General features: G+C 36.8%; 1 protein-coding gene across 2 annotated transcripts in view; it reads left to right on the forward strand.

Annotated features, from left to right (window-relative positions):
• PSMD14 (proteasome 26S subunit, non-ATPase 14) overlaps positions 1-21,505 on the forward strand; it is a 48,710-nt gene extending 27,205 nt beyond the window's left edge. For both annotated transcript variants that reach the window (XM_063341622.1, XM_063341623.1), the window contains 5 exons: positions 11,525-11,632; positions 15,009-15,083; positions 17,403-17,528; positions 18,805-18,867; positions 21,080-21,505. In XM_063341622.1, the coding sequence (XP_063197692.1) occupies positions 11,525-11,632; positions 15,009-15,083; positions 17,403-17,528; positions 18,805-18,867; positions 21,080-21,178 (471 nt within the window). In that variant the 3' untranslated portion in view covers positions 21,179-21,505. The remainder of the gene's footprint in view (positions 1-11,524; positions 11,633-15,008; positions 15,084-17,402; positions 17,529-18,804; positions 18,868-21,079) is intronic.
• The last annotated feature ends 4,033 nt before the right edge of the window (positions 21,506-25,538 follow it).

A 25,538-nucleotide genomic window follows, 5' to 3' on the forward strand; every position in this document is an offset into this window, starting at 1 on the left:
TGGCTAGGTGGTTTACTGCTTTAAAATACTGCTGAGGTGTTTTGTTTGAGCATGCACTCCCATTGTATTGTAGAATAATTATTGAAATGCGTCATGGTATATATGGGTGATATTAATGTAAATTTATAAATATTTAAAAAGTAAGTGTTCATTTTCTGTAAAGCTGTAGTATCATATTTCCTGTGAGACAGATCACATTAAAGCTACCGAACAATTCCACTAAGGGTTCCCTTAATTTCGTAATAAAATATTCTGAAGCCACAGTTGCATTTTCAGTTGGGTTTTTTTAAATTCTAATTTTTATAGCAAATTTGTTTATGTAACAGACAATTGAAAATATTAATAGCTTCTGGTTCTTTGGAAGCTATTAGACATCTGAATTAATTTTGCTCCCTTTTAAATTGCATAAAGAGTAGCTGAAAATTTAGGTACTTTTTGTGGAGGAAAAAAAAAAGCCAAAAAAGATGCAGTAGAATATTTAATTACTCCTGACTTATTTTTTTTAGAACTTTTTCCTTTTGCTTTTTCTTATTTTCCCACTCTGATAGAAATGTTGAAATAGGATTCTTTTTATTTTGTCAAAATATAGCGTTCAGGACTATATTAGTAATTAATTTAGACCTCGCTAGCTATTGAATCCGTTCAGGAGAAAAGCCTCAGAGTAAGTCACACTACTGTTACAGCACACTTGCTCACTAAGTGCTTTTTTTAAAAATACATTTTTTGCCACTGTTGTTTGACACAGATGTCATCTTTGAGGGTCTTTGTTCTCTTCAAGAAAATAATCTATGGCATATTTATTTTGACTGGGAATAAATTTTTGTCCACCTAAACATTTCCCAAATGCAGCCTTTCTTATGGCATTGCTGCCAGTACTTGAGATCACTGGAAGTCTTGTAATGTTTGTTTTTCATACATGTCTAACTGCTACAGTCAGATTAAATTACATTCTCAGGTTTCGCATTAAAAAAAAGTTTACATCTGTCATGTTTCTGGCAAGTGCGTCCTTAAAAGCTTAGAAATAGAAAGAATCACCCAAATTCTGAATACCACTTAATTTCTTGATTTTGTGGTTGAGATTGGGCTATGGAATGTGTATGACTTTTGTGATCCTGGCTGACAAGATCACTTATATTACAACGTATTTTGTTTTTTAGATGAACTGAGAGAACAGCAGCTATATTAGAGCTCAGGGGGATTTCTTAGGTCAGGTTTGACTGCTTCATGTGCATGGCTGTCTTAGTATGGCGTCCAGTGCCTCTTCGTGTGCTAGACAACTCGAGCTAAGCCTATTTCAGGGAAGTACCTGCTTTTTCTCAGTGCCAGCAAAAGAACCGCTTGCAGAGGTAATTTTGCTGGTGTAGTAGCCTCTATGCTGGTGGGCTTTTGCTCGTGTATGTAGCTATGTGAGTCCAAGATCATTACTCATTATACCTTTTACTAGCATAACTGTCTGGCAAAAAATCGTAGTGAACATGTGGCACAGAAGATTTTAATATGGTGTGTTTTGACTGAGATTAGATGTATTTAAAAACAAAATCCAAAATAACACATTAAGTAATCTTAAACCTGCCTCAGGGCAGGTCCATGCCCATATAAATTGCTATGGCTTATAGTCAGTGAAGCAGTCATGGTTGTGCTAGTGAAGAATAACCGGGGCAGAGGTTATTTTCATGTGTCAGGAAGTTGAAATGAATTCTGATGAGGAGCCTCAGGTTCACCTTGACTGGCTAAAGCATTAAAAAGCAGTTTGCCCTGTCACTGATAGAAAGCGAAAACTTGTTAACTTCTTTGTTAGCTGTCCCCGTGTTCCAAACACCGAGTAGGACAAGGGCGTACAATTGCAATTTAAAGATATGAATACATACAATTCTCATCAATTAAAAAAAAAAAGTCATTTTATGTCTTCTTAAAGCCAATGGGCAAAAATAAGAAGTCATATAAAATCCTTATATAAAAATAAAACCCTCGTATAGATCTGTGGATTAAATGCCAACTGCTTCAATGACCATTTTGGGACTGGGATATTATTACATAAATATAGTAGGACACATGAAGGACAAGCAATTCTAAATTATTAGATCTTATTACTTTACATGCATATTCTTTTGCATGTAGTATGCTTTTTCATGACTGCGTACCATACATTGCAATTTTCAGGCTAATAATGTTCTAGCTGTCTGTAAAATAAACTCACAACAGATCAGTGAATTTTATCTGAAGGTCAATGTTATCAGAACCCAGAGAGAAAACGCTTTATGTTTTGGATTTTTTTTTTTAATTGATTTGTATGAATGAAGTCAAAGTAAACACGCTGAAATATGTCCAGTGGGGCAACCTGGCTAGCTGTTGCTTCATCTTGTACCTCCTAATGTTTCTTATACCCCCTCCAGTTTTCCAGTCTGTGCAATGGAAGTTGTAATACATATTTAGAATATTTCACAGAAGCAGTAATTTCATTAAAGATCTGGAATAAAGCTAAATATTGACATTTCATATTTATTTCCAACATACATACTGAAATGTCTGTTACAGAGAACTATATACCTTTGCCAAATGTTAAAAATAAAATTTTTTTTGGACCTTAACTTAGCAGCTGTTCCTCACCTCTTAAGGAAAATATAACTACACTAAACCCACTGTAACATAGCATCTTTAACTCCACAAGCATTAACTTACTGTGTTGCACTCGTATGTTAAATTAAGAAAAAAGTGGTGCTTTCTTTTTTGAACTGTTTTAAACTTTAAATCCTTATTATAAAAAAAGTCACCATTTAAAATGGTTTGTTTTCTCTGAGGCATTTCATTGGTTTCCCTTGATTAATAATTGCTGGCGTAAGGATCAGTAAAATATCCAAAATTGTCAGAAGTCCATTTTGTACATCTGAGAAGTTTGTTGGCGCTTGTGGTGTTTAGTAGGGTATGTAGCAAAATCTCTTATACAGCAAAATATCATGTCCATTATACTGTAACTTTTCCTAGCAAGTCACTGTCAGAAGTATTTGTATGCAAAAATCTTTTTTTTAAATGGTTTCTGAGGAAAAGACTTGTCTTTGCCATAACTTGCAATAAATTCTACTTTGCATCTTAATCACCTCCTGACAGATAAAAACAAATATGCTATGCATCTTAATCTTGTGCTTAAACCGCATCCTGCCACTTTCACAAAAGAGATTTTTGCTATGGCATTTTGTCCTTATCTTAATCTCATTCAGAGGGTACAAGGAGAAAAAAAAATGTACATTTGGGTAGTCAGGTAAATCAAAATAATGCCAGTTGTAAACGGTCTCAGGATATCATCTAGTCTGACTTTGTGCAGTGCACAGTGTCAACACTGAGTTCAGACCAGCTCGCTTAGGGTTTTGCGCACTTAAGTCTTAATATGCAGCAGCTCCGTGGGAATACTTGTTCCAATACTTTATTATTCTTGCAGGGTTGGGGTTTTTTTCCCCTTGTGTAGAGTCAGCAGCTCCCTATTTCAGTTTATGAGTAGTGTCTCCTGCCAAATAATTCATTGGAGAACCTTATTCTGTGGTCTGAGTAACCTCTTCTGGAATGGGAAGGTTTGATACTGCAAAGAGTAGCCAGAATGTGGGGTATAGTCTAAAACCATTTTGTTCAAGCAGTTTCTTGTCAGTGGAAGTTGTAAATTGCTTTATTTTGTTCAATTTATGAGATCTTTAGAATTTTATTCTAAAAGGAGTAACAAATGTGATGAACTTTATCATTTGTTCTTTTACTCATTTTTAAAGTGTGAAAAAAATATTCTTATCATGCTCCTAGAGGTCCCAAAGAGGGACAGTTATACTGTATGTTTAAAAGAAAAAAAAAATTTAAAAAAAAGGGAGAAGAGAGCTTAGCTGAGTTGCTGCTGGAGGTCCATAACTTAGTTGTGTCTGTCCAAAGCCAAGGTCGTCTTGAGCAAGGTGAAGGTCTCAAAGTCCTTTTGAGCTGTCAATAAAGAAAATAATATCTTTAAATATTCAAATTTCTATTTAGAATGATAAAGCATTTTACATCTCTTGTAAAAGTGTGGTGGCTCAAATACTGTACTTTTAAATTTTGTAGTGTTGCAGCACATTTTTAATTCTTATTGTGCTAATGAGATTTTGTCCACTTCTCAAAATGGACAAAATTTATGTAGGCATAGGATAAAATGCCGCTGCAAAGATCATGTGGTTGAACAGAGCTTTGTTTTTCATTTGCTGGATGACCTGTTCCGGCGACCTCTTCCATAAAACACTCCTCTTCCTCTTTTTGGCCCATTGGTACCTCTAAATCTAGGTGAAAGCCTGCGTGTAATTAGTTACGTGTATGAGCAATCCGGTTTTGTTAATACCTGATTTCAGTTTTTAATTCTTCAGAGTAATAGATGGTCATTTTATTGAGTGCTCACCATAAGAATAGCAATTTGCAAATAGTTTTGATCTCTTCTGCTACTTTTACGTTCTAGTTTAGATTAAATTTTCTATATGCTACACTATCTCAGCTTGGTAATGCATGTGGGGAAAGGCAGCTGAACTTTTCTGAGACAGTTTGTGTGTATTGCAAATCCTCCCAACCTATCAAGACAAATATGTATGTGAATGGTTTTATAACTTGGTAATGCCTTGATAGTCTAAAAGAGTGAAGTCAAAAGCAGAGATTTAACAATTACTCTTCTGAGTGTTGGAATTACCATCTAACCTCAAGAATTTTCTTCAGCTGAACATAAGTCTTACACTAGTTTTCTGAAAGATTGTGTGTTTTCAGACCTCCACTCTTCTATCAGAGTGCTATTATTTTTCCTTTGAACCTGTTGTTTTCCCTTGTTTGTTTGAATTAACCACAGGATTGGAGGAGGTGATGACTGTTTTTAAAGAAAGCCAAAAAAAAGGAATCCTTAAAATGAGATGTGTGGAGAGACTAGTGTAATGCCAGAAATTTGAAATTTAAAATAGCCCATTAAACTAAGTTTGTGAGAACTTTAAGTAGATTGGAGCCATCTAATAAGGTTTTCTTTATATACGCAACTCCCCCTCCCCACCATGCATTTGTTTTAATAACCTTTATCTTAATAAATCTTCCCTGGACACAAGTGAATTCAACAGTCATTAGGGTACAGCTTGAAAGTATTAATTAAAAACAACTAAACAAAACAGTAAACTGACTATATTGTCACTACTGCTTTGGAGACATGTCTGTTTATCGTGAATTATTATGCAGGTAATATTTTAGAAGAAAATACATCTTAAAACATGTGATGCCTACAATTTTATTTCAGAATCTTTTATACCTGAAACAACTTTCATTAGAACTGGGCTGGCCAACACTGTTCTACTGTAAAGGGAAAAGTTCTAAAAGAGAGAAGATAACTTTACAATGTGTAATTTTGGTTGAAATGTCAAAGGTACATTTTTGTACATTTTGTACAACATCCAGTACGTTTAGATACTCTTACAGTTCTGTGATCTTTCTTAACATTGACTGAACAGAGCATTTGGTGCAGTAACCTGCATATCAGAGGTGGAAACATCCTAATTTGATCTAGGCAAGAACTGAATTTCAACAGGAGCCGGACTGGAAGAATAAGGAAGGTAGATTCCTTTGCGGTGGGTTTGATTTCTGTTGATTCAGTAAAGATTGGTGCTCTTTTTCCAGAAGAATCACATTTGTAAGAGATGAATTGCATCTGCACTGCATTGTAGGCCACTCGATGTTTTCAGTTCAGGATGGTTTTTTCTAAACCTAGTTATTGAACTGTTTTATTATTGCCAGTATACCGCTGTTTTGTTGAAACTCAGCATTTTTTATAGTAGTTGCACATAGTCAGAGTAACATATTTTGCATATTTTACTTCTTAATTTTTTAATGGGGTGCCAAAACTGTTAATATCAATGCTGGTGTTCTACAATTTGTTATGCCATGTTCTTTGGACTTCGGTGATTTAATTAAACGATGTATGTTTACCGACTACTCCATTTACATAGGTTACTTCAGTTCATGCCCTTCCTTAAAACAAAAAAAGTTCCAAGAAGACTTTTTGTTGAAAAGTATTAAATGTTTAATTTCCTTTTGCCGTGGTGGATGCAGAATAGTCCATTTATCTTCATTAAGGCATATAGCTTTAAAACTTGTGGCTTTGCTACTTGGGAGTTATGGATGCATGCCCTCACTTGTCAAGATAAATGTATTATACTGTAGTTCTCTCCCCTCGCAGTATGGATATTCAAGTTGTACTGCGGATTTGACCACAAGTAAGCAATTCTCTAAGGATAGAGAAGGAAAATGCACATACTCCTAGGAATATATTTTCCAGAGCTAAAATTGACATTTTATAAATAATTTCCATGTTGCAAACTTCAAACTCACAATCACAGCAATTCAGTGATATGCATTTGGCATGAGTCAGTTTCAGTTCTTAGTGCTTTTCATTGGAAATGGCATAAAAAGTAAGATTTCTTTGAATTTTTTATGTTGTGGGCTTACAGGGGACAGAAGATGTTCTTCACTTGTAGTCGTCTAACAGTGCATGGCAGCATAAATAACGAAATGGTCATAAACCTGAGCTGCACTTCTCAGGTCACATGTTCCATTTCATATTTAAAGAATCTAGAAACAAACTAAGCAGTTGATAACAGGTCAGTTGCAGGTGATAAAAGAGATTTTAGATGGGACATTACTTCTTTTTCCACACCTGGCATAACCACATTATATCCGTTGCAGAGTTGTCTTTAAGCAGTGGTATGTTTGTTCATAAACATATGGCATAAACAATACATCGTTATTTGAATTCCAAAGATACAATACATTTTTAAAGATAGTCACCATATGTCATAGATTCTTCACTGGAAAAAATATTGATGTTAGAATTTCATTTTAATTTAAGCAAAAAAGGCTGACTTATTTCTAACTGAAGTTTACCGTTAAAATGCAGCGGGTCTTGCAACTTTCAATATTATTTGTAGATCTGATTTTGGAGGGATTTAATGGAATCAAGTGCATGAAGTACTCTTGAAATTCTCTTAATTTTTTTTTTGTTTTTTTTAAAGAACACCCCACAAAGTTATGAAGACTGTTTTAGAAAAAGTGGTAATATATATATGACACTCACACTCTCAGAATAAGCTAAAATGAGTCTGGCTACTAAGCATCCTAAATTTTAATCAAGCCATTATTTTTAATAATTATGTGCAGACTATAAAAGGCCAGGTTTTTATCTAGTTTGCAATTGAGGAGTCCAGCATTTGTCTTTAGGTTGTGAATAACTACGAATCATAGTAATTAAGTGCACTGAAGATAATTGTAATTTTTGTTTCTAAAAATACATTATACGGGCTCTACTGTGGGTTGTTGACCCTGGGGAAATGCTTTAAAAATGCTGTATAGTTATTGTTTTTTAGATTATTATGCTTTTTGAAGCTAAGACAGATGTACAAAAAGATGCAGTTTTTATTTTGTATTGGCAGCTTCCAAATATTTAGTATCTATTTCCAAGAGCTGCAATTAGTAAAGCATCCATGGTACTGAAATCCACACATCCCACAAGCTAATTATATTTGCAAGGTCAGATTGAATACATATTTTCAGAAAAATAAAGGGTTATATAAATGTGTCTTCTACTTGGCTGTTATATCACAGTTTGTTGATCTGGAGTATAATGTGTACAATTCACAAATTTGTCTGATAACAGAAAGTGGTGTGTGATTGTGTTTATTTTACTAACCAGTATATTCACAGCAATCACTTCCAAATATCTCTCCAGTAAAGATGTGTTAATTACAAAACAGACAAGGTCTTCTATTATATTAAAGCTACTAACAAGAAGACAGCAGGAATCACACATGTAAATAGCATCATCAACCCCTATTTTAGTCCTCTGTTTTGATCTGTGAGTTGCGCATAGACCAAAGGTGCTATTAAAGACTCAGTATATGAAATAGGCAGCATTATATGAACAAAATTTATTCAACAAGAAAACAGACCTTTAACATGAATTTAACAAGCCTGAGAAATTATAAACTCTCATATGCTGCAGATTCATGCAGTGATAATAAACAAAAAAGGAAAGTAAGAGGTTTCCTTAAGCTAGCCAAACTGCTAATGGTTTTGTTATAAGCTGTCTGCTGTTGAAATGACCTCTGAAAAGTCTGAAGACACTTGTACTCGGAAAAATTAAATGGTCAGAGTGGTGAAAGAGTTGCACTATGGACGTGCGTTTTTAAGAAAAAATCTACCTTCATATTTCTGGAAAATATCCCAGTGGCATAGACTTTTGTTTAACTTTTTTATGCCTTTACAGAAAGGGAATTTAGTGTGAAGCTTGGAAACTCTAGTTTTTACTAGAACAGTGCATGTTGCATTAGGTAATTTAAGTACAATGAAAGCTTAAAATTCTTGGATGAGAAATACAACAAAAATCTAAGTAACTGAGTGGGTTTTTGTGCTGCTTTTAATTAATCCTTAGAGGTTCTTTGTTCAGAATACTGTGTCTAAAGTTTCCATCGTAGAATACGGGGTGACCATGTTGCTGTCATCTGATTGCATCATGCTGTACTTCAAAATACACAAACCTAGAGAAGAGAGTTCAGCTTGTACACACCTCCAAGTGCTCACCGGGGCTTTTTTCTTGAGTCTTACTGTGGCATAATTAACACCTACTTCGCCCATTGCTCATTAGTACCCTGGACATTAATGAGTCTATTTATTTGGATATAATCCTCTAAAGGAGGGACTGATTTGTGCTCACTGTGAAAAAAGCAATTACATTTCATAGAAATGAATATGTAGGATTTATTGTTGTGTTTATGTTTTTATTGCGTATTAGGTCTAAATTTAGCCTCCAGGTTGTTGAGCATGTTAGTTTCTTTAAGATGGTTGCTATAGTGATAGCAGCAAATTCCTTTCATCTTAGTGTAGTTAAAGTATTTAGTTACCATTGGTCGTCACAGTGCAACTGAGATGAGAAATATCACTCACGTGCATACTTTTTGTACCCCTCTGAAAATTGTAGAAATTGCAATTTTGTCCCTTCTTAAAGCTTAGTATTTGTGATTTTAATATTTCATGCCACTTTCTGTTAGATTGATATTTATTCTACTTAGGAAGTACTTGCATTTCATTCCTTCAGGAGGACGGATAGAGCGGGCAGTCTGTTCCCATGCAGGTAGTACCTGAAACATAATGCCAGTTACTTCTGGTCAGAATTAAGATGCTAGAGTAATATTCAGTATCACTCAGAAATATTTTAGCAGCTAGTTCTCATATTTTAATGTGAAATTTATCCAAACATAACCTTGAGAACACCAACTGAAATGTTGAATTTTTCATCAGAACCAAGTTTAATCAGTTACTTATTTGGGGTTTTCTTTATTGTCTATGACTCAGTCCCAATCTGGACAGTGCCATTCATTCTTGGATAAGCTCAGCATTGTCTAGTGAAGTTCTCAGTTAAACTCAAATCACACATGGCTGTTAGTAAGTTATAAAGGCGCTCCTTGTGATTACAGTATACTGCTAAGATCATGTTTCTTGCTCCTCTGGGTAAATTTTTGCTTGCTTGGGGTTTTTTTCCCCTTATCTAGTTAGTCTCTGGAGAACCCGTGGTGTGGGGTTTTTTTGCTTGGCTTTGACTTTTTAATTTATACTGCCTGTTTGTTATGGTTGGGCATTTCCAGGTGTTCATAAATTAGAGCATCTGGTTAAAATGGAACACAGAGATATATGCAAAAGCTTGTCACAAGTGTTTTGAGATAGAGAAAAATCTGATCGTGATTAAAAAAAGGAAAAAATACAATTATTTTTTATGTTGCCACACAGAATGTATAGAAACCATTTCAGATTTTTTTGAGAATTAAGGTGGGTTTTTTTAAATGTAATTCCTTTTCTGTAACATTAGTATCGGATAGCATGCTTCTGCTGCACATTAAATCTGAATTGTGTTTTGGGTTTTTTTGGTTCAGAAAAAAATGTCACTGTTAACTCACTTTAATTGGGTCACAACCTAACATTTTAAACAAAGATGACTTTTTTTTTCGTACGTTCTGCATGCAGTTTTAAGATACGACATATGCAGATGGATCTGGCCAGTCAGCTGAGGGTCCAGGAAATAGCCTTTACTGGCACTGAGTCACTTAACGTGCCTGAAATAATTTGGTCTCAAAAGCAAATACAACAGGTGATAAGTTATTAGGCTCTTTCAGTTTATACTTTGATAATTTTTTTTGTTATAAATACTTGCCAATTAATTTTATTTCCACACGAATTACCTCGATATTTATGTTGTCCTCCTAATAAATTGCATATGTATTTAGTTATTAATATTTGTGTAAGTGGAGAGGAAAATGCTGGAACAAGGTGGGAGACTTGATGTCGCTTTCTCTGCAGACTTTCAGTGATTTCTTGTTTGTTCAACATAAAAGATTTGGTTCAGGTCTAATTCCGCAAAATATGAAACCAGCCATATAATGATATCTGTTGTTGTCCAACCTATGGGATGGAGAGGAAGAGAATAAAAATGATTGTAGAAAAGCTGTTAAAAAAAATTAAACTATTTAGTTTAATGAACAAGAATAACTCTTCAAACATATGCAGACAAGATGCCTGCAAAGTATGCCTGCTACTATTTCGGTGGGTGTACAAGGCCGTACGTGCACTGGTCCAGATAAAAGGCTGGGGCCTAAATGAGAAATCTTATCTTGCAGTTATGACTCTGCAATGGCAAGTGCCCACAAGAGTGGGGTTCTCAGTTCTGTTCCGCTTTACGTAGGTGTTGGATAGGGGTGTGAGTTTTATCGTATGGGGCCATGAAATACTATTTCCAAAGATTTTCATAGACAAATTCAGCACAGGACAGAATAAAAGTCAGTGATGGTTTTACTTTATTTGCCATGAAATGTCACTGAATACTACCTACTGTGTACCTTTAAATCATAAATGACCTTGGTTTTCTTTTACTCTATTTTTTTACTCCTGAGCATGACACTGACAAGGACTTTTTAATCCATCAGACAGTTTATAGACCCTTTCATAGGCACAAGAAGCAAAAAGCATCTGACTAGAAGGGAATACATGGGGCAAGTTCCTTGCTGGCTATAATTTTGTTGTCATTTCAAGTATTGTGGTAGTATAATTGATGTGACAGGACTGGGCTTTAGACTCGGTCCCTTAGCTTGTGCTCACTTTCAGTTTTAGTCTCTCTCTGTCATTCATTTTGATTGGATAAGATTTAGGTGACAAACACATGCATACCTTTGAAGCTTAGAGTAAGCATACATAAAAATTCAATGTTATACGATGATATCATGTATATAAAACTTAGAGCTCCACGGAAAAGGTAATAATTGGTGTCACCTTACAGTACAAGGTAGTGTAGTGTGCTGATAGCATAGCCAGCAGGAGGCTCTTTTTTATTAATATTATAATTAAATGATTTTCTGGATAAAGGCCAAAAACAGATGAGAGTTGATTGTGCCTTGTCCACTGTTGCTTGGCACTATTAGTTGCATTTTCTAAAAAGAATTGACTTGACATCTTGTTTTTACAGGTTGTTATTGATGCCTTCAGATTGATCAATGCTAATATGATGGTCTTGGGACATGAACCAAGACAAACAACTTCAAATCTGGGTCACTTAAACAAGCCATCTATCCAGGTAAACCCACTGTTGATAGTCCTGTAAATTGCAAGATTTATTCAGCAATTTGGGGGAAAGGTACCAAAAACCAGTAAGCAACAAATTGTTTATTGTTCTTTCTATAGCATTTTCCTGCATGCATTTATAATTGATGTGATTCATCAATGGAATTGTATATGTGAAGGGTTTAAAATTGAGACCTAAATGAGCTACCTAAGTGTGAATGCGTGTATAAGTATATACCGCAAAGGTTAAAGTACAGATTTATAGAAATGCAGACTTTTAAAAGTGACAATTGATGTCATACCATGTGATGCAAGAATAGGTAGTGTTTTCAGTACTGCAATTTAAAAACTGCTGCTTATTAACGTCTCTGCTTTCCTAAAGATAAATTATTCTGAAGCAAATTCTGGAAAAAGTTCCCTCTTCGTTAATAATCTTGTCTTTCTACTGTATGCCTATATAGGTTCTTGCTTAATCTAGATTTAACCTTGTATTTGGTCCTAAATAATTAATCTCTGATTTTTATATAACGCAGTAATTTGCTGAAAAAATGGTGCAGTGGATTCAGTGGATAAATAGGATGTTTGATCGGCTTCAACTGTAATGTTTCTTTTGAGTATGTTGTCTTATATTTCTTTGCAAGCATTTGTGAAACTAAACATTCGAAGTTTGATTTCTGAAGTTGACTTTCTCTAGTAAGACAAAAATGTTGGTCTTCAACGAAGCAAACCTTTATTTTGAGAAGTAGCTTGTGTCCTGAAACAAGTATCCACTGGAGTGATTAATGCTTCTACCTGTGTCATTCTTCTGCCTTGATGTTTTTCCTTTTTTCTTTCCGGAAAACTTTTTTCCGTTACTGTGCATGCTAAAAGGCATGTACACTTGCAACCATTGAAGCCTAATTCTTGCTCTTTTGATCTATTACTTGACTAATAAAAGTAATATTTGCTAGATAAACATCCAGGAAAAAGACGGTACGCTAATCATAGTAGAACTGAAATAAGGGCTAAACTTCTGCTGTAAGAGAGACGTCCTTTGGGAGTTACTAGATCACCATACCCTTATCTTTCAAAAGATCAGTTGTTTTTTATTACTAATGCATTGAAGCTCTTTACTATTTATAAAAATGCTAGACAAAAAAAAACCAGACAATTAAAGAGTGTCTGCTTCAGGAGGTCGTTGTGTTTTACTTTTGATTTTTGAGTCGGTAAACACTGCGAATTATAATGAGTATGAAACAAGCAGCTAATACTCTTGATTAGATATAGGCAAGCCCATGCTTGCATGTTTCAGGGCTGGTCTAACTGGGCTTTTCTGGACCGTGTGTAATGACCTCCCTTGTAAACCCCTGTAGTATTGTTCAGCTTCATTATTTTAATATCACTGTCACTACAGCATGGCATGTTTTGGCCATGGGAGTTTTGGGTTTCACTTGTTAACAGTGGGTATTTTTTGTTTGTGTTGGTTTTTTGCAAGTTGGCAGTGAGTTGCAAATGTCACTGTTAAGCTAAAAATCATAGTTTAAAATGATACTCTTCTTAAAACTGGAAGGGCTCTTGCAGCGTTGTTTTGCTTTTATTCTAAGGTTGTGAATATAAAATTCTGACTCAATTGAAGACAGCAGCAAACTTAATACTGATTTCAGCTGGGCTAGAAGCAGCGATTTTAAGACATTCCCTAAAATCTCAGGAATAAGTATAGCACGTGGCTTGACTTCATTCCTTTTGTTTGTGTTTTTTCTTGTGTTGGCTTATCAACAGCTTTTTACTTGGTCTTTGTGCATCAAATTTTTAAGTCTTGTTGGAATGATAGTTTCCATTTGAAACAAAACACAGGCAGAACAAGCTTTGCTTTGAAGTGTTTTATGGGTTTTAAATTAACCTGTTGCAGTGTTTAAACTGCAACTACTGCTCAGGTTTGAAGTGGAACAGTTGTTTACATTTTACATTTGTCCATTCTTTTAAAAAGTGACTTTGGAAGGGGAGAAAAAAAGAGAGAGAAGGTAGTGGGCGAAGGCAAAGATGTTTGTGAAATTTTAGGAGCTTTAGAGAACTCCCTAAATATCTACAACTGAGTTTAAATATAAACCCCAAAACCTCATATGCAATCATTTTGAGTGGGATAAGAAAATGGCAGTGGAAACTACTTAGTGCTAATAGTTACAACCATAAATTACTTTATTATTAATTAAAAACCCTGTATTTTACAATTTTAATTAAAATAAGTGTCACGAGTAATAGTTATCTGTAACTGCTGGTTCTTGTAATCATTCAGGTTGTTTTGTATATGTGTTTGCAAAAGAAATCTGTTTAAAATGTACATATAAGAACATTTTTAGCTTTCATACAGATAATTTTGGAATGCTGAAATATTAAGTTGCATAAAATGCAAATATACATTCATTCTGTATATTTCTAAAGACTATATTTAAACATAAATAGGTGGAATGATTGAAACATAAGAAATATTTACCACTAATTATGCATATTATATGTATGATTTATCATATCTTATTTCTAAATGTATACTTCATAGGTAAAATTTTAATTGAAAAATAGACAACTTTAGTTGTGGTGAGGATTTATTGTAGAATTTTCGTAAACCCTCCTCCCCCGCACTCCCCAAATATTAATGCAACTCACTCTTAAGTCATAAATGTAAAAAAAAAAAAATATATATATATGTAGTGCACATGAGCAAAATGGAAGATCCATGTATATAGGTGTCAGTTAACCTAATTTCAGGTGATCGGATTGTAATGTACAAGTTTAAGGAACAATTTGCAAAGGATGTAAACATGAGAAAGGTTGTTTGGTTGTGGTTTTTTTTTCATTTAAAGTTAAAAAAGAAAATTAGCTTTAATATCCAAGATTAATTTGATGCGTGTAGTCTAACTGATATTTGACATGTTTAATCACTGCTTCAGCTGCTCTCTTTGTATTGTACCTTAGAGAACGAACTTGGGAATGTTGGCAGTGGTTGTAAATAAATAGATAGCCAACGTTCTTTTGTAACAGAAAGAGCCTTGTATTTTAATAGAAGTGATAACCAAACTTATTGAGAGGGGAAAGATTTGAGAGAAATATGTTCGTGCATATGTATCGGTCAAAAGTTTGCAGGCAGTTACCGCTTTTTCCTATGATAGTTGTTACTGTGTGAAAAAATGCGTGGTTTAGAAATAGAAAGTATAACTGTCAGTTAACTAACAGGGAAAGAGAAATAGGAACAGGTATATTTACTTGAGACCTACTTATAGTATCTCTGTGTTTGTTTCTTTATGGTTTTTCTTTCATTTAAGTGATGTTTGGAGATGGCTGTATTTAAATCAGCTCTTCCCTTCTAATATTTGTTCATTTCAATTTTTATGCAAACTTTTCCCTGAATTTTACAGGCACTAATTCATGGACTAAACAGACATTACTATTCCATCACCATCAACTACAGGAAGAATGAACTAGAACAGAAGGTAATGGTTTTAGCTTTTATTCAGAGGACGAAGAACTCTATACAAACTATTTAAGATTTGTGACAATATTCTGATTTCAACTGCTGGTATTTTCAGTAGTTGTTTTAACTCTCCTGAAGTAGGTGGCTTCTCTTCCAGAAAGCACTTAGATGTGTAGTCATGATGATGAGACATTCTAAAACCACATTCTAATATTCATATAAACAGTTCGACAACATTTTTGTCCACTTGTTTTGTGGAGAGTCCTCATATTGTTCTCTGCACTTAACAGGTTTGTGCAAAGTTTCAAGTTTTCAGTGATGAAACTGAAGGACATACTAGCTGCCTTAGATTTTCACAAGCTGGAATTCCTGAAGCTAGAAGACCATATTTTCCAAAACGGAATTGTATAACCAAAGAATTTCAGATTTTTATTGGTTATAATCACATTGACAGAAAGGTGCTTCCAGTTGGTATGAATGGAGCTCCCCAAGACTTCACTGAATATCAGGAAGTAGTGACCTCCTGCCTTTACAGAAAAAATATTGTTCAGTTATGACAACAAATATTGTCAGTTACTTTGGTATCAAATTTCATCAGTTACAAGTAAAATCTAGCTTGACAGTCTCAACTGGGAAAACAAACAGAAAAAAGCTAAAAAAGCTTATTTATCATTTGCAGAAGTTAATTCTTGAAAAACCAGATTCTGTCCTCACTCATGGGTTATAAATTGATCTCAGAGTTGGAGTTTATAATTAAATGGTCAGAATAGTTTTTTCACTTAATTTTGACTTCTAGAGGGCTAGAAGTAATAAAAAAAAATTTTTGAATAATGGAAGAATATTCATGCAAATCAGGGAGTTGAAAAAAATTTGTGAAATGCATAACCCTTTTTAGGATTATGTCAGGCTTTCAAGACTCACTGTTACTGAAAAGAGTAACTGATTCAACAAAACCAGCTCTCTCTGGAAATGTCCGTGAAGCTTACAGAGGTTATTGTTTCCGTTCAAATACAACAGTGTGGCCAATACAGTCTTTTCTGAAGTTCCAAGTGTGTATTTTCTTTAATGGCTTTACATATGTAAGTTAGTACCTTTGCAAGTAGGAGAATAATCTTGACTGAGTTAGGGAAACTTTAATCGGTGAGGCAGCGAGTATCTCCACGCGTCTTTCATAAGGCAGGTTCATGCATATCTCAACCCCCTCTCGTGTGGTGGTGGTGATCTGTTATCTCCATCTGTAGTAAGAAGGGTACACGCTTCACGTATTAGATGAGGAGCCCATCACACCAAACCATAATTTTAAAATCCAGATAGCCTAGCTAAACTGTCCATATGCAGTTTGCCTACAACTCCTTCTGTCAGTAACTGAGGTCTTGCTAATACAAATTATGACACAAACTTTCAACTCCGTTCGTATGTTCCAAAGTCAGGTTGCTTATGGAAGCTGTACAGAGGATGAAACAGGCACTTTTATTCAGGCGATAGCACTTACAGGGCTTACGGGTTCTCAGAGACATCTGTAGTAAATGTTCCCAAATTGAAGGCAAGCTGAAACTGCTGAAAGGGTCCTCCCTATAGGCCTCAAGCGTGCGGAAGATCCACAAATTACGCTTTCGTTATTCATGAAAACCGGGAAGTTGCCTTTACAGCTATTCCTTCACTCTTTCAAGAATGACATCAGAGTGTCAAGTAAAACATTTCAGATATTTCTAATAGTCCCTGTGTTTATCACCATCAAAACTCTGCATCGCTTTATCCTGTTGGTGTTAGGGCTGTTTACTTTGTAGGAGGACAAACACACACAAGTCCTTCTTTTGTTGCTTTTGAAGTTCACTTCATCACAACTGTGGCAGCTGCTTGCATACAGTTCAGGATAATCACTAAAGTCTAAATAACTACTTCATACATTTAATCCAAGCATTAAAAGATTTTTCAACTTTGTCAGAGGCCAGAAGCTTCAGCCATTCCTTACTTGGCAGCTCAAATACTCACCTTGCTGTTAGTTCTCCTACAGTGCGTTTCTGCATTCTCAACCTACAGCAAAAATAAAAAATTACAAAAGAAAAACTTATTCCTGTCAAAGTAAATGCAGCCCTGGTTTCCATGCCTCATTTTCATATTTAAGGTTCAAGAAGTTTGATCTTTAAGAACATGTGCAAAATTTATCATCTGCTCTAGCAGTATAGTTGATAGTTGTGTTTCTTCTATTTAACAATTGTAAGATCGATATTTTTTTATTACATTCTTACTATTATAAATTGTTTTTCTGTCAAAGAGGTCTTCATAGTATTATGAATGTATTTTACAATGAATGCTCTAAAGAGGTTTTGTTTTGCAGATGTTACTAAATTTGCACAAGAAGAGTTGGATGGAAGGTTTGACACTTCAGGACTACAGTGAACACTGCAAACTCAATGAAACAGTAGTGAAGGAGATGTTAGAATTAGCTAAGAATTATAACAAGGTATTCATATCCCATAATGATATTAGTGTTTATCAAATGAAGAAATGTATTACTTAATTTCGTAAGGAGTTGATTACCACAAGCTTTATTGAGAATGACTTGTAAAGGAGCAGAGCTTAAGAACAAAAAATTGTTGCAGGAGCTCTTTTGGCCCTTGGTGGTTATTTCATTTGTATAATCTGTTTTCAGCAGAGTTTCCGGGTATTTGGTTATATTAGGCACAAGTGTGGCTTTAATGGCCTTGTAGAGACTGTGTTTCTTATTAATCAGCTATATATCATTTCTGTGTGAAGTTGCCTATTAGCTCTTCAGGCTTTGCCACCCAACTTTTTGCCCTAAATTAGCAAAGCATTCAATTATATGTTTTGCTTTGAAATTTGAGCAATCACATCAGTTTTGTATTTCTACTTAGTGAAGAGAATATCAGATTCCTGTAGGCCAAAATAAGCAGTTGATTGTATTCTTCGTTCCTTCAGTCGAGGACTGCTTGACCAGTATAGCAGAATAAAGGTTATTTATCTGTATCATTCCAGTAGATGGACAGTAAGTACGTAGAACACATTCTAGAGCCCAACTCGATGTTCTTCTTAGATAAAGAAATGATTATTGGTGTTGTAAGAAAGAAGAATCACAGTTATTTGTACAGTTTTAATACTGGCGCTTACACTTAAAAATATTTTTTCTAAATACTAGATCTCAACAAGCACTCTGAGTAGTAAGCATGTCAGTCATTCTTGATAAGTGCTATTTTTTTTTAACTTCTTAGAATTCCTTAAAAACAAAATTCAGTATTACATTCACTAGTTAAGTTAGTGGATTCACTTGCAACAGAACACTATAAAAATGTATTAAAATAAGTGACTTTAAACAGTGTAAAAATTTATTGAGATCAAACCTCCAGTAGTGGAAACAATGTAGGTAACGTTATTTTTGGTTCTGCTTTACCAGCTTAACTGTCTTTAGCTACCTTTAACTATTGATACTGCTCATTTAAGGTTATTGCTTAAAAACAGTTTTGTGAATATCTGACAATAAAACCATTCATGAGTGTTTGCCTTGATCTTTTGCACTAACGCTTAGTAATTAAAACCACGTCTGCTGAAAAGCTGAAGTACCTTTCCTTTTGACTTTCTGATATGTGTTGGTGTTTGATTTTTTTTTTTCTTTCTTTCTTTTTTTTTTTTTGAGAAAGAGAATTATATTTTCAGAATCTTGTGGCTTGGGGAAAAAGTAAATGAAATCTGAAACACTGACCTTTTCTGTGTTTCTTTCACAGGCTGTTGAAGAAGAAGATAAGATGACACCTGAACAGCTGGCAATAAAAAATGTTGGCAAGCAGGTGAGGTGTGATGAATTAGAGTGAGGTGGAGTGATATGCTTCGTTCATTCTAAATATTAATTTTTTTACATGTGCGTAGGTGATTTTTAGTTCTACGTGCAAGATATTCTCAATGCTTCAAATAATGAATTTATTTTTGTTGAAGATTGTTGTGCAAGGAGCAAGGCTTTTGACTATACGTAATCGGCAGAATATCTGCAAGTCGTGTTCTACATGTGTTTCTATTATGTGCTGAGGAGCGGTGTTGAGATTTGGTATTTTTTCTTTTTTTTTTTTTTTTCTAACTTTTCCTAGAAGAGGCATAAAGATATCCGAGTCTGTGTCAGAGAGGCCAAAACAGTGGAGACTTTTAAAAAAATAGTAATAACTGAAAAAGGGGTGGGAGTGTTGTTTATACGTTATTATGGCTAAAGAGACAGCTCACCCCTGTCCTCGGTTCATGAACACACTGTCAGTGCTTAGCTCCAGCACGCACGTATGCAAGTAAGCTGCCTTGCTTTGTATTGCTGTTGGAGGAAAACAGTTCAGGACCGTAGCTGGAACTGAAAACACCCCCTCAATTTATTCTGGCCCTTTGCGATATGAGGGTATGATATCTTTATAGAAGACTTGACAGAAACCTATTTCTACATGTGATTTCAACATAAATGTTGAGGAAATGTGCTTTGGTGAGGGAGAGGAGAGCAAAACAAGTTTGTAAGAGGTTATCTTCAAATTCAAGAAGGGCGATGGAAACAAGAAATAGCTTGAAAAATACCCAGTGTGTCCATAAAGAACCAGTATTTATTGTATTGCTAGTAGCAGTAGAAGAATTTAAAGGCTTTTGGATTGCTCTTATGTGTCAGCTTCTAGCAGCTATGTCATAACACATCTGCACTATTGTTCAGTCACTCGTGTATTTCTGTAGCATTCAGAACAATGGAGTTTATGCACACCTACACATACATAAATACATATATAAAACAAAACATGTAAGAAGGGTTGTATTTTAAGGCTTATGATGTCATCTCAAACAGAACTTGAGCTTCACTAGTTGTTTAAATCATTACGCATGCATGAAAAAAATCTATTTTAATACAGTTTTTTAAAAAGAAAATAATTTTTTTCCTGAAAAAATTATTAAGTTTTCTTTAAATTACAAAAGGGTTCAGTTAAATAATTTCCATGTGTTTTTTATGCAACCCACATAAAAAGCATTGTAAAGAAACAGTGCCCACAATAGGGGTATTATGTTATTAGGCTACATAATTTGCTAGGAACAGAGAGAATGTTGAAGAACTATATGATCCTTGAAAATGAGTTATTTAAGACGGACAGCTTGCACAAATTTTTCTAGTACACTTTTATGTAAACTTAGATGGATACATTAGATTTTGACGATAGTTCTTTTTTTTTAAAATTTAAATTCCCACACATGATTGTCTTACATTTTTAATTTCTTTACACACAAGAATGTTACAATAATACTACAATAAAGTTTAGAGATGTTTTTAAATATGCCTGATAATTTTGCAGTACTTGGAGATTAATTACTTAATCTCAATTCTGAAACTAAAGAAGTGTATGAATATGGTTTTCAACCAGAAATAATCGAATTGTTCTATGCAGATGCCCACAAATGCCCACATCAATTGAGTAATAGTGTGTGGGGATGTGTATTTTCAGAACACTGCTCAGGCTTAACATTCAACTTTTCAGAACATTTGAACATAGCATTGTAGATTTTTTTAATTTTTTTATTTTTATGGGTATAAGTATGCTAATTTCCTTGCAGTCAACACAACTATTCAAAGACTGCTTTAGATCGTGCTAGAGTCTTTACAGGATTAGAACACACATTTGTAGAAAGATCTGAAAACAAATTGCAATGTACCAGAACTAAGATTAAAATATTGGCCCTAGTGAGATGCATAGTAAACTCCACATATTGTGTGTTGTCCTTAAAACTCATAGCTGTCGCGGATACTCTTCAGATGCTGGATAGAAATTTGCTTCCTAAACATATCCTCAACTTACCTGAGCGATAGTACGGACTAATGAAATCTTACTCATGGAAATTCAGTCATTTGCTGGGTCTTGTTAGAATGGAAAATGCGGGAGCGTTACTGGCCTGTGTTCTTAGCTGACAATCATCTTAAATAGACCTGAAGTAAATGAGATCCTTCAGAGATGTGTTTCGGTCATTGCTCTCATGGCATCCTTTATATTTCAGGACCCCAAACGTCATTTAGAAGAGCATGTGGATGTGCTGATGACCTCAAACATTGTCCAGTGTTTAGCTGCTATGTTGGATACAGTTGTATTTAAATAACCGATTTACTGTTTGTGATGCTTTCTTGTGTATATTTGTTTATTGTTTCTAATACTCACAAAACAGAGACTGTTGAGGCTATATTTGATTAAACAGAGACATCTGACTTCATTTGCAATGTAAGTGCAGCACTATAACACCTTTCAGTCTCTAATTGTGCAGTTGCTTCTGTTTCTTTATGTCAGGGTCTTTACAGATTCCAAAGCATTCAAGAACACAAGGTGGGCAAAAATGTATTACATTTTCATTTAATATTTGGGGGGAAAATCAGTAGTACATATATATTTTGATTGTCACAACATAATAAAAATACATTTACAAACCTGTCTTAAGTTCTGGATGGCCTTTTTTGAGAAAGGATGGCGGGAATTAACAGTGTAGGAAAAGTGTTGGTAAAGGTTTATTTCTACCTACTGTAAAACTACTGAGATATGAATTGCTAGGACAGCAAAAATTCTCTAATGAAATTTGTCTCCCATTGACTACCAGATACTCTCATTGAGATCAAAAAAAAATAATACAAGTTTGTAGCAGCGCGGAATTCTGAGTAAGTACAAAAACCAAAATGCTGAAAATTGCCTTGCCAGCTCCCTTTCAGTATTATTCAAGCCCTAATATCCACCAAAGACAATTGACCTTCAGAAAATGCATTCAGTTTTGCTGGTAACTGAATCGCACAACTCTCACGAGCGGTGTCATAAATAGCAGTATTCTGAGAATAAACATCAAAGATAGAGGCTGTTCTAGGTTACATGAACCCTCCCTCCTGCAAAAGCGAACATACACGAGATGTCCATATATATAAATATATGGAAAGAGTTCCAACTGGAATATGACATTTAAAACTCTTTCCACTGACTAGAGAGGGAAACACTCACAGGAAGGCAGGTGGGTTGGCTGCTCGGTTTTAAGCAGGCAAAGCCAAATAACTGGGTTTGGGGAGCGACTATGGGTTTTTGGGTGGGGGGAGGTGGTTGGGGTTTTTTATTTTATTTTTTAAGTATTGGGTGTTACTTAGGCTGATCTGATTCTTTTGCCTGGACAGAAGTGTTCCTTCTCTGTGTCGCTCACAATATTTTGTTTACTGGGTTTTTTGGTTTGGGGTTTGGTTTTTTTTTTCATTTTTTTAAATCAATGGCAACAATTGTAGCAGGCAAATATTTTAAAATTATGTGCATCTTTTTGTGTTGAAGATGATTTTTTTAAATTTATTTGATTTCATACTTGCATAGCAAAAAAATAGCCCATAAAACTGTCTTATTTTCCACTTTGTGCCCAGTAGTTTTCTATTTACTTATTCATTACCATTCAGAGGTTTTTCTTTTGTGTGGAATTTCTTATTTAGGCCTTTTAATTTACTAATTTAGAATAACTCTCTCTCAAAGTATATTTAGCATGCACTTACTTCAGAGGGAAACATGCAGATTTTTGCAGCTGCCCTCCTTATGGCCTTCCCTCTGCCCCCACAGTAGGCAGTAGAATATCAGCCTGGGAAAATGGAGACATACCAAACGACATGTGCCTGCATGTAGTTAAATGGAAGTGCTTTCTGGCGATTCGCGCTGAAAACCTGCGTATCGTCGAGGAAGGCTGGTTTTGGGCTTTGCCATTGTCCGATGTGTGCAGGCACCACTGCACCCTGGGGTGAGATGGGGCAGGAGCCAATCGGGGGGGGGACCTGCCCCGTGGCTCATCTGCCGGGGGGGCTCCGCATCCCTGCCACTCTCTACTCCCACACACACGTGTAACACCACGAGGGAGACACAGTTTGGCAGGTCGTGGGTAACATGGCACTGCAGAACAGGAGAGAAGCGATCACAGTGCTGCAGTGTATACGTGCGGGAAGGGCCGGTGTAAGCAGGGAGACAAACCAGGGAGTCTTGCATATTCGAAATTAATTTTGACAAATCTTGCAGAGGGTGGCTGAAGGGAGTCTGTTGGAGATGCAGATCTCCTGTAGTACGAGCTTGTTCTATCCGCTCCTCAGTTTGACTTGGAGGCACAATTTTCCATTTACTAAGATGTTTCATGAATAATCAAAAGGCTGTTTTTCGGGGCATCTTTCCTCATTTTTGTCCAGTGCTTTAGGAGCCACACAGAGGATTCGGAAGAATATGCGCATGCAGTAACCTGAAAAACAGCAGCCCATATACCATCTTGGAGGAAGAAAGAGGTTTTCAAGCAGCCACCTTCTGAGCCCCCAGCCGCAACGGAGCAGACCTTCATTAGCAGCTTGACCCCTCGTCACCTGTCAGCACGAAGGACGGGCATATTGTATTAGCAAACCTCTCTCCTCCTTTCTATGACGATTCTGTAACACCACCTGCCATTGCATATCCCCCTATTATACCAGTTTAGGAGTTGTGCGCTGAGGATTTTTGGCATATATTAGCACTTCCATGTGATTGGCAGTATACCACGGAATTCATTGCGGCTCCGCATCTATATGGGTGTAGCTCCGTAATTCAGGGCAGCGTTTCCCAGGGTTTATCTGTGTTTCGACCCATCTCCTGCCTACACAAGTCCGTTACCTTTCTGTCGGTTTGAGGCAGGGGAAGGGCAGGGTGAGCACACTGGTGAAACAAATGTCAGAAACAGTACCTAGAACTGATATTAATAAAACTATTTTCTTATCACTGAAAGGAGAAGGTATAGTATGGAAAGTTGCATGCGCTGTACCACCCGACTGCGAGTAAAACAGTGAAGTGTTTGCTTTTTGCTTCATAATTTATTTTATTTGAATAATTTCCTTGCGGAGAGCACGTATATGCCGGCTTCTATGAAAACACCAAATAACCGAACTAGCTCACAGTTAAGCAACAGAAAAATAAATGGCCGTGGGATTTGAGAGTGTTGAAATACGCATTCTGACAAGTCATTCTGGTTCTAGGCTTCTCTTGATTTGAGTTTGCAAAGTTTCAGCCTGGCTTCAGATGATTATATGCTGGGTTTATTATGTGATGGCCCAGGCTGCGGTAACTATCGGTGGAATTTGAAGCCAGCTGCTGCTGTCACCTGGAAAGAGACACGATCTGTAAAATACCTGAAGTCCAAACTGCTAAGGGGAAAATACTAAAAAAAATGGAACAGGAGAGCTCCTCCCTGGGCAAAAAACCGGTGCTTTTACAAACTCGCAGGCTTGCCCAGGAAGGGAAATTGAGACTGATGCTGGGCAGAGGCGGGGTGACAAGCGAGTCCCCCGAACTCTTCGGGCGCATCTTCTCGCCTGGGAGGGTCCGGGTCCCAGTTAGCCCGAGGTTCGCTGGGACCCGCCGGCCGGTCCCTCCCGTTTCGGGGAGGGTGTCCCTGGCCGGGGAGGGTGGGGGGGGGCGTCCGCAGCCCCCTCCCCGAAGGTTTGCGGGTCCCGCCGCCCGCGGACGCTCAGCCCGGGGCCGCCGCTCCCCGCCGGGGCCCCGCTTTTGCGGCGACCCCCCCCCGGGCTGAGGGTGCCGGCGGCCCCCGCTGCAGCACCGGCGTGGTTCGGGGCTTCTCCGCTCCCGCCCGGAACCCGCCGGCCGCGGCAGCGGCTGATGACAAACGTATTACAAAAGATCTCTCCCCTCCTGGCGCTGCCCGTGGGACTGAGTCACGGAGGGAAAGCAGGCACCGGGTGGGAAGCAAGCGGGAGCCGGATGGGTAGATGGATGCCTTCCACGCTGTGTTGCTGATAATCTCCAGCATTACGGCTCCCAGATAAAATATTTATTTACTAAAGAACCCGTAAACATCGCGGCAAATACATTAGGGCACTTCGGCTGCGCGGCTTATGATTATTTCAGAACTTAGAAGAGATGATACGCGGCCGCCGGCAGCGGGGACGGAGGGTGTATGTTCCCCCCGCGAAGCAGGCACGGGTGGGAAGGGGCGGGGGGGGGTCGCTCACGGGAGCCGGGGGAGGGGGGCTGCGCGCCCCGAAGAGGGGGGCAAAGCGGGGAGGTGAGCCGAGGGCAGCGGCCGCCCGGCCCGGCGCTCCCCGGAGCCCCCAGCGCCCGCTCTCCTCCCTGGCACACAAAGGCGAGGGACACGCGCGCAATATTTGGGGAAACGCAGGGGGTTTTGATTTATTTTCCAACCGTAGTAAAAAAAAAAAAAAAAAAAAAATGCTGGAAAGGTCACATAATAATGAGCTCTTACAGCAAACACACTCTTCCCTTCCCCCTTCCTTCTATCTCACAATAAAATCATCTCCTTCAATTTGCCATGATCGTCGCGACCAGGAGCCAGGTGATTATCCTAATTAATGTCTATCTAATTAAATTACTGTCAGCGGTTAACCAATGGCAGAAGCCGTTTCATCCTCTCCACAAGCAGCAAGATCAAAAGTGAGTCTTTCCTGATTGCTGCATAGTGTCAATTGGCC

Source organism: Chroicocephalus ridibundus, chromosome 7 (assembly GCF_963924245.1).
Source record: "Chroicocephalus ridibundus chromosome 7, bChrRid1.1, whole genome shotgun sequence".
NCBI classification, from domain to species: Eukaryota; Metazoa; Chordata; class Aves; order Charadriiformes; family Laridae; genus Chroicocephalus; species Chroicocephalus ridibundus.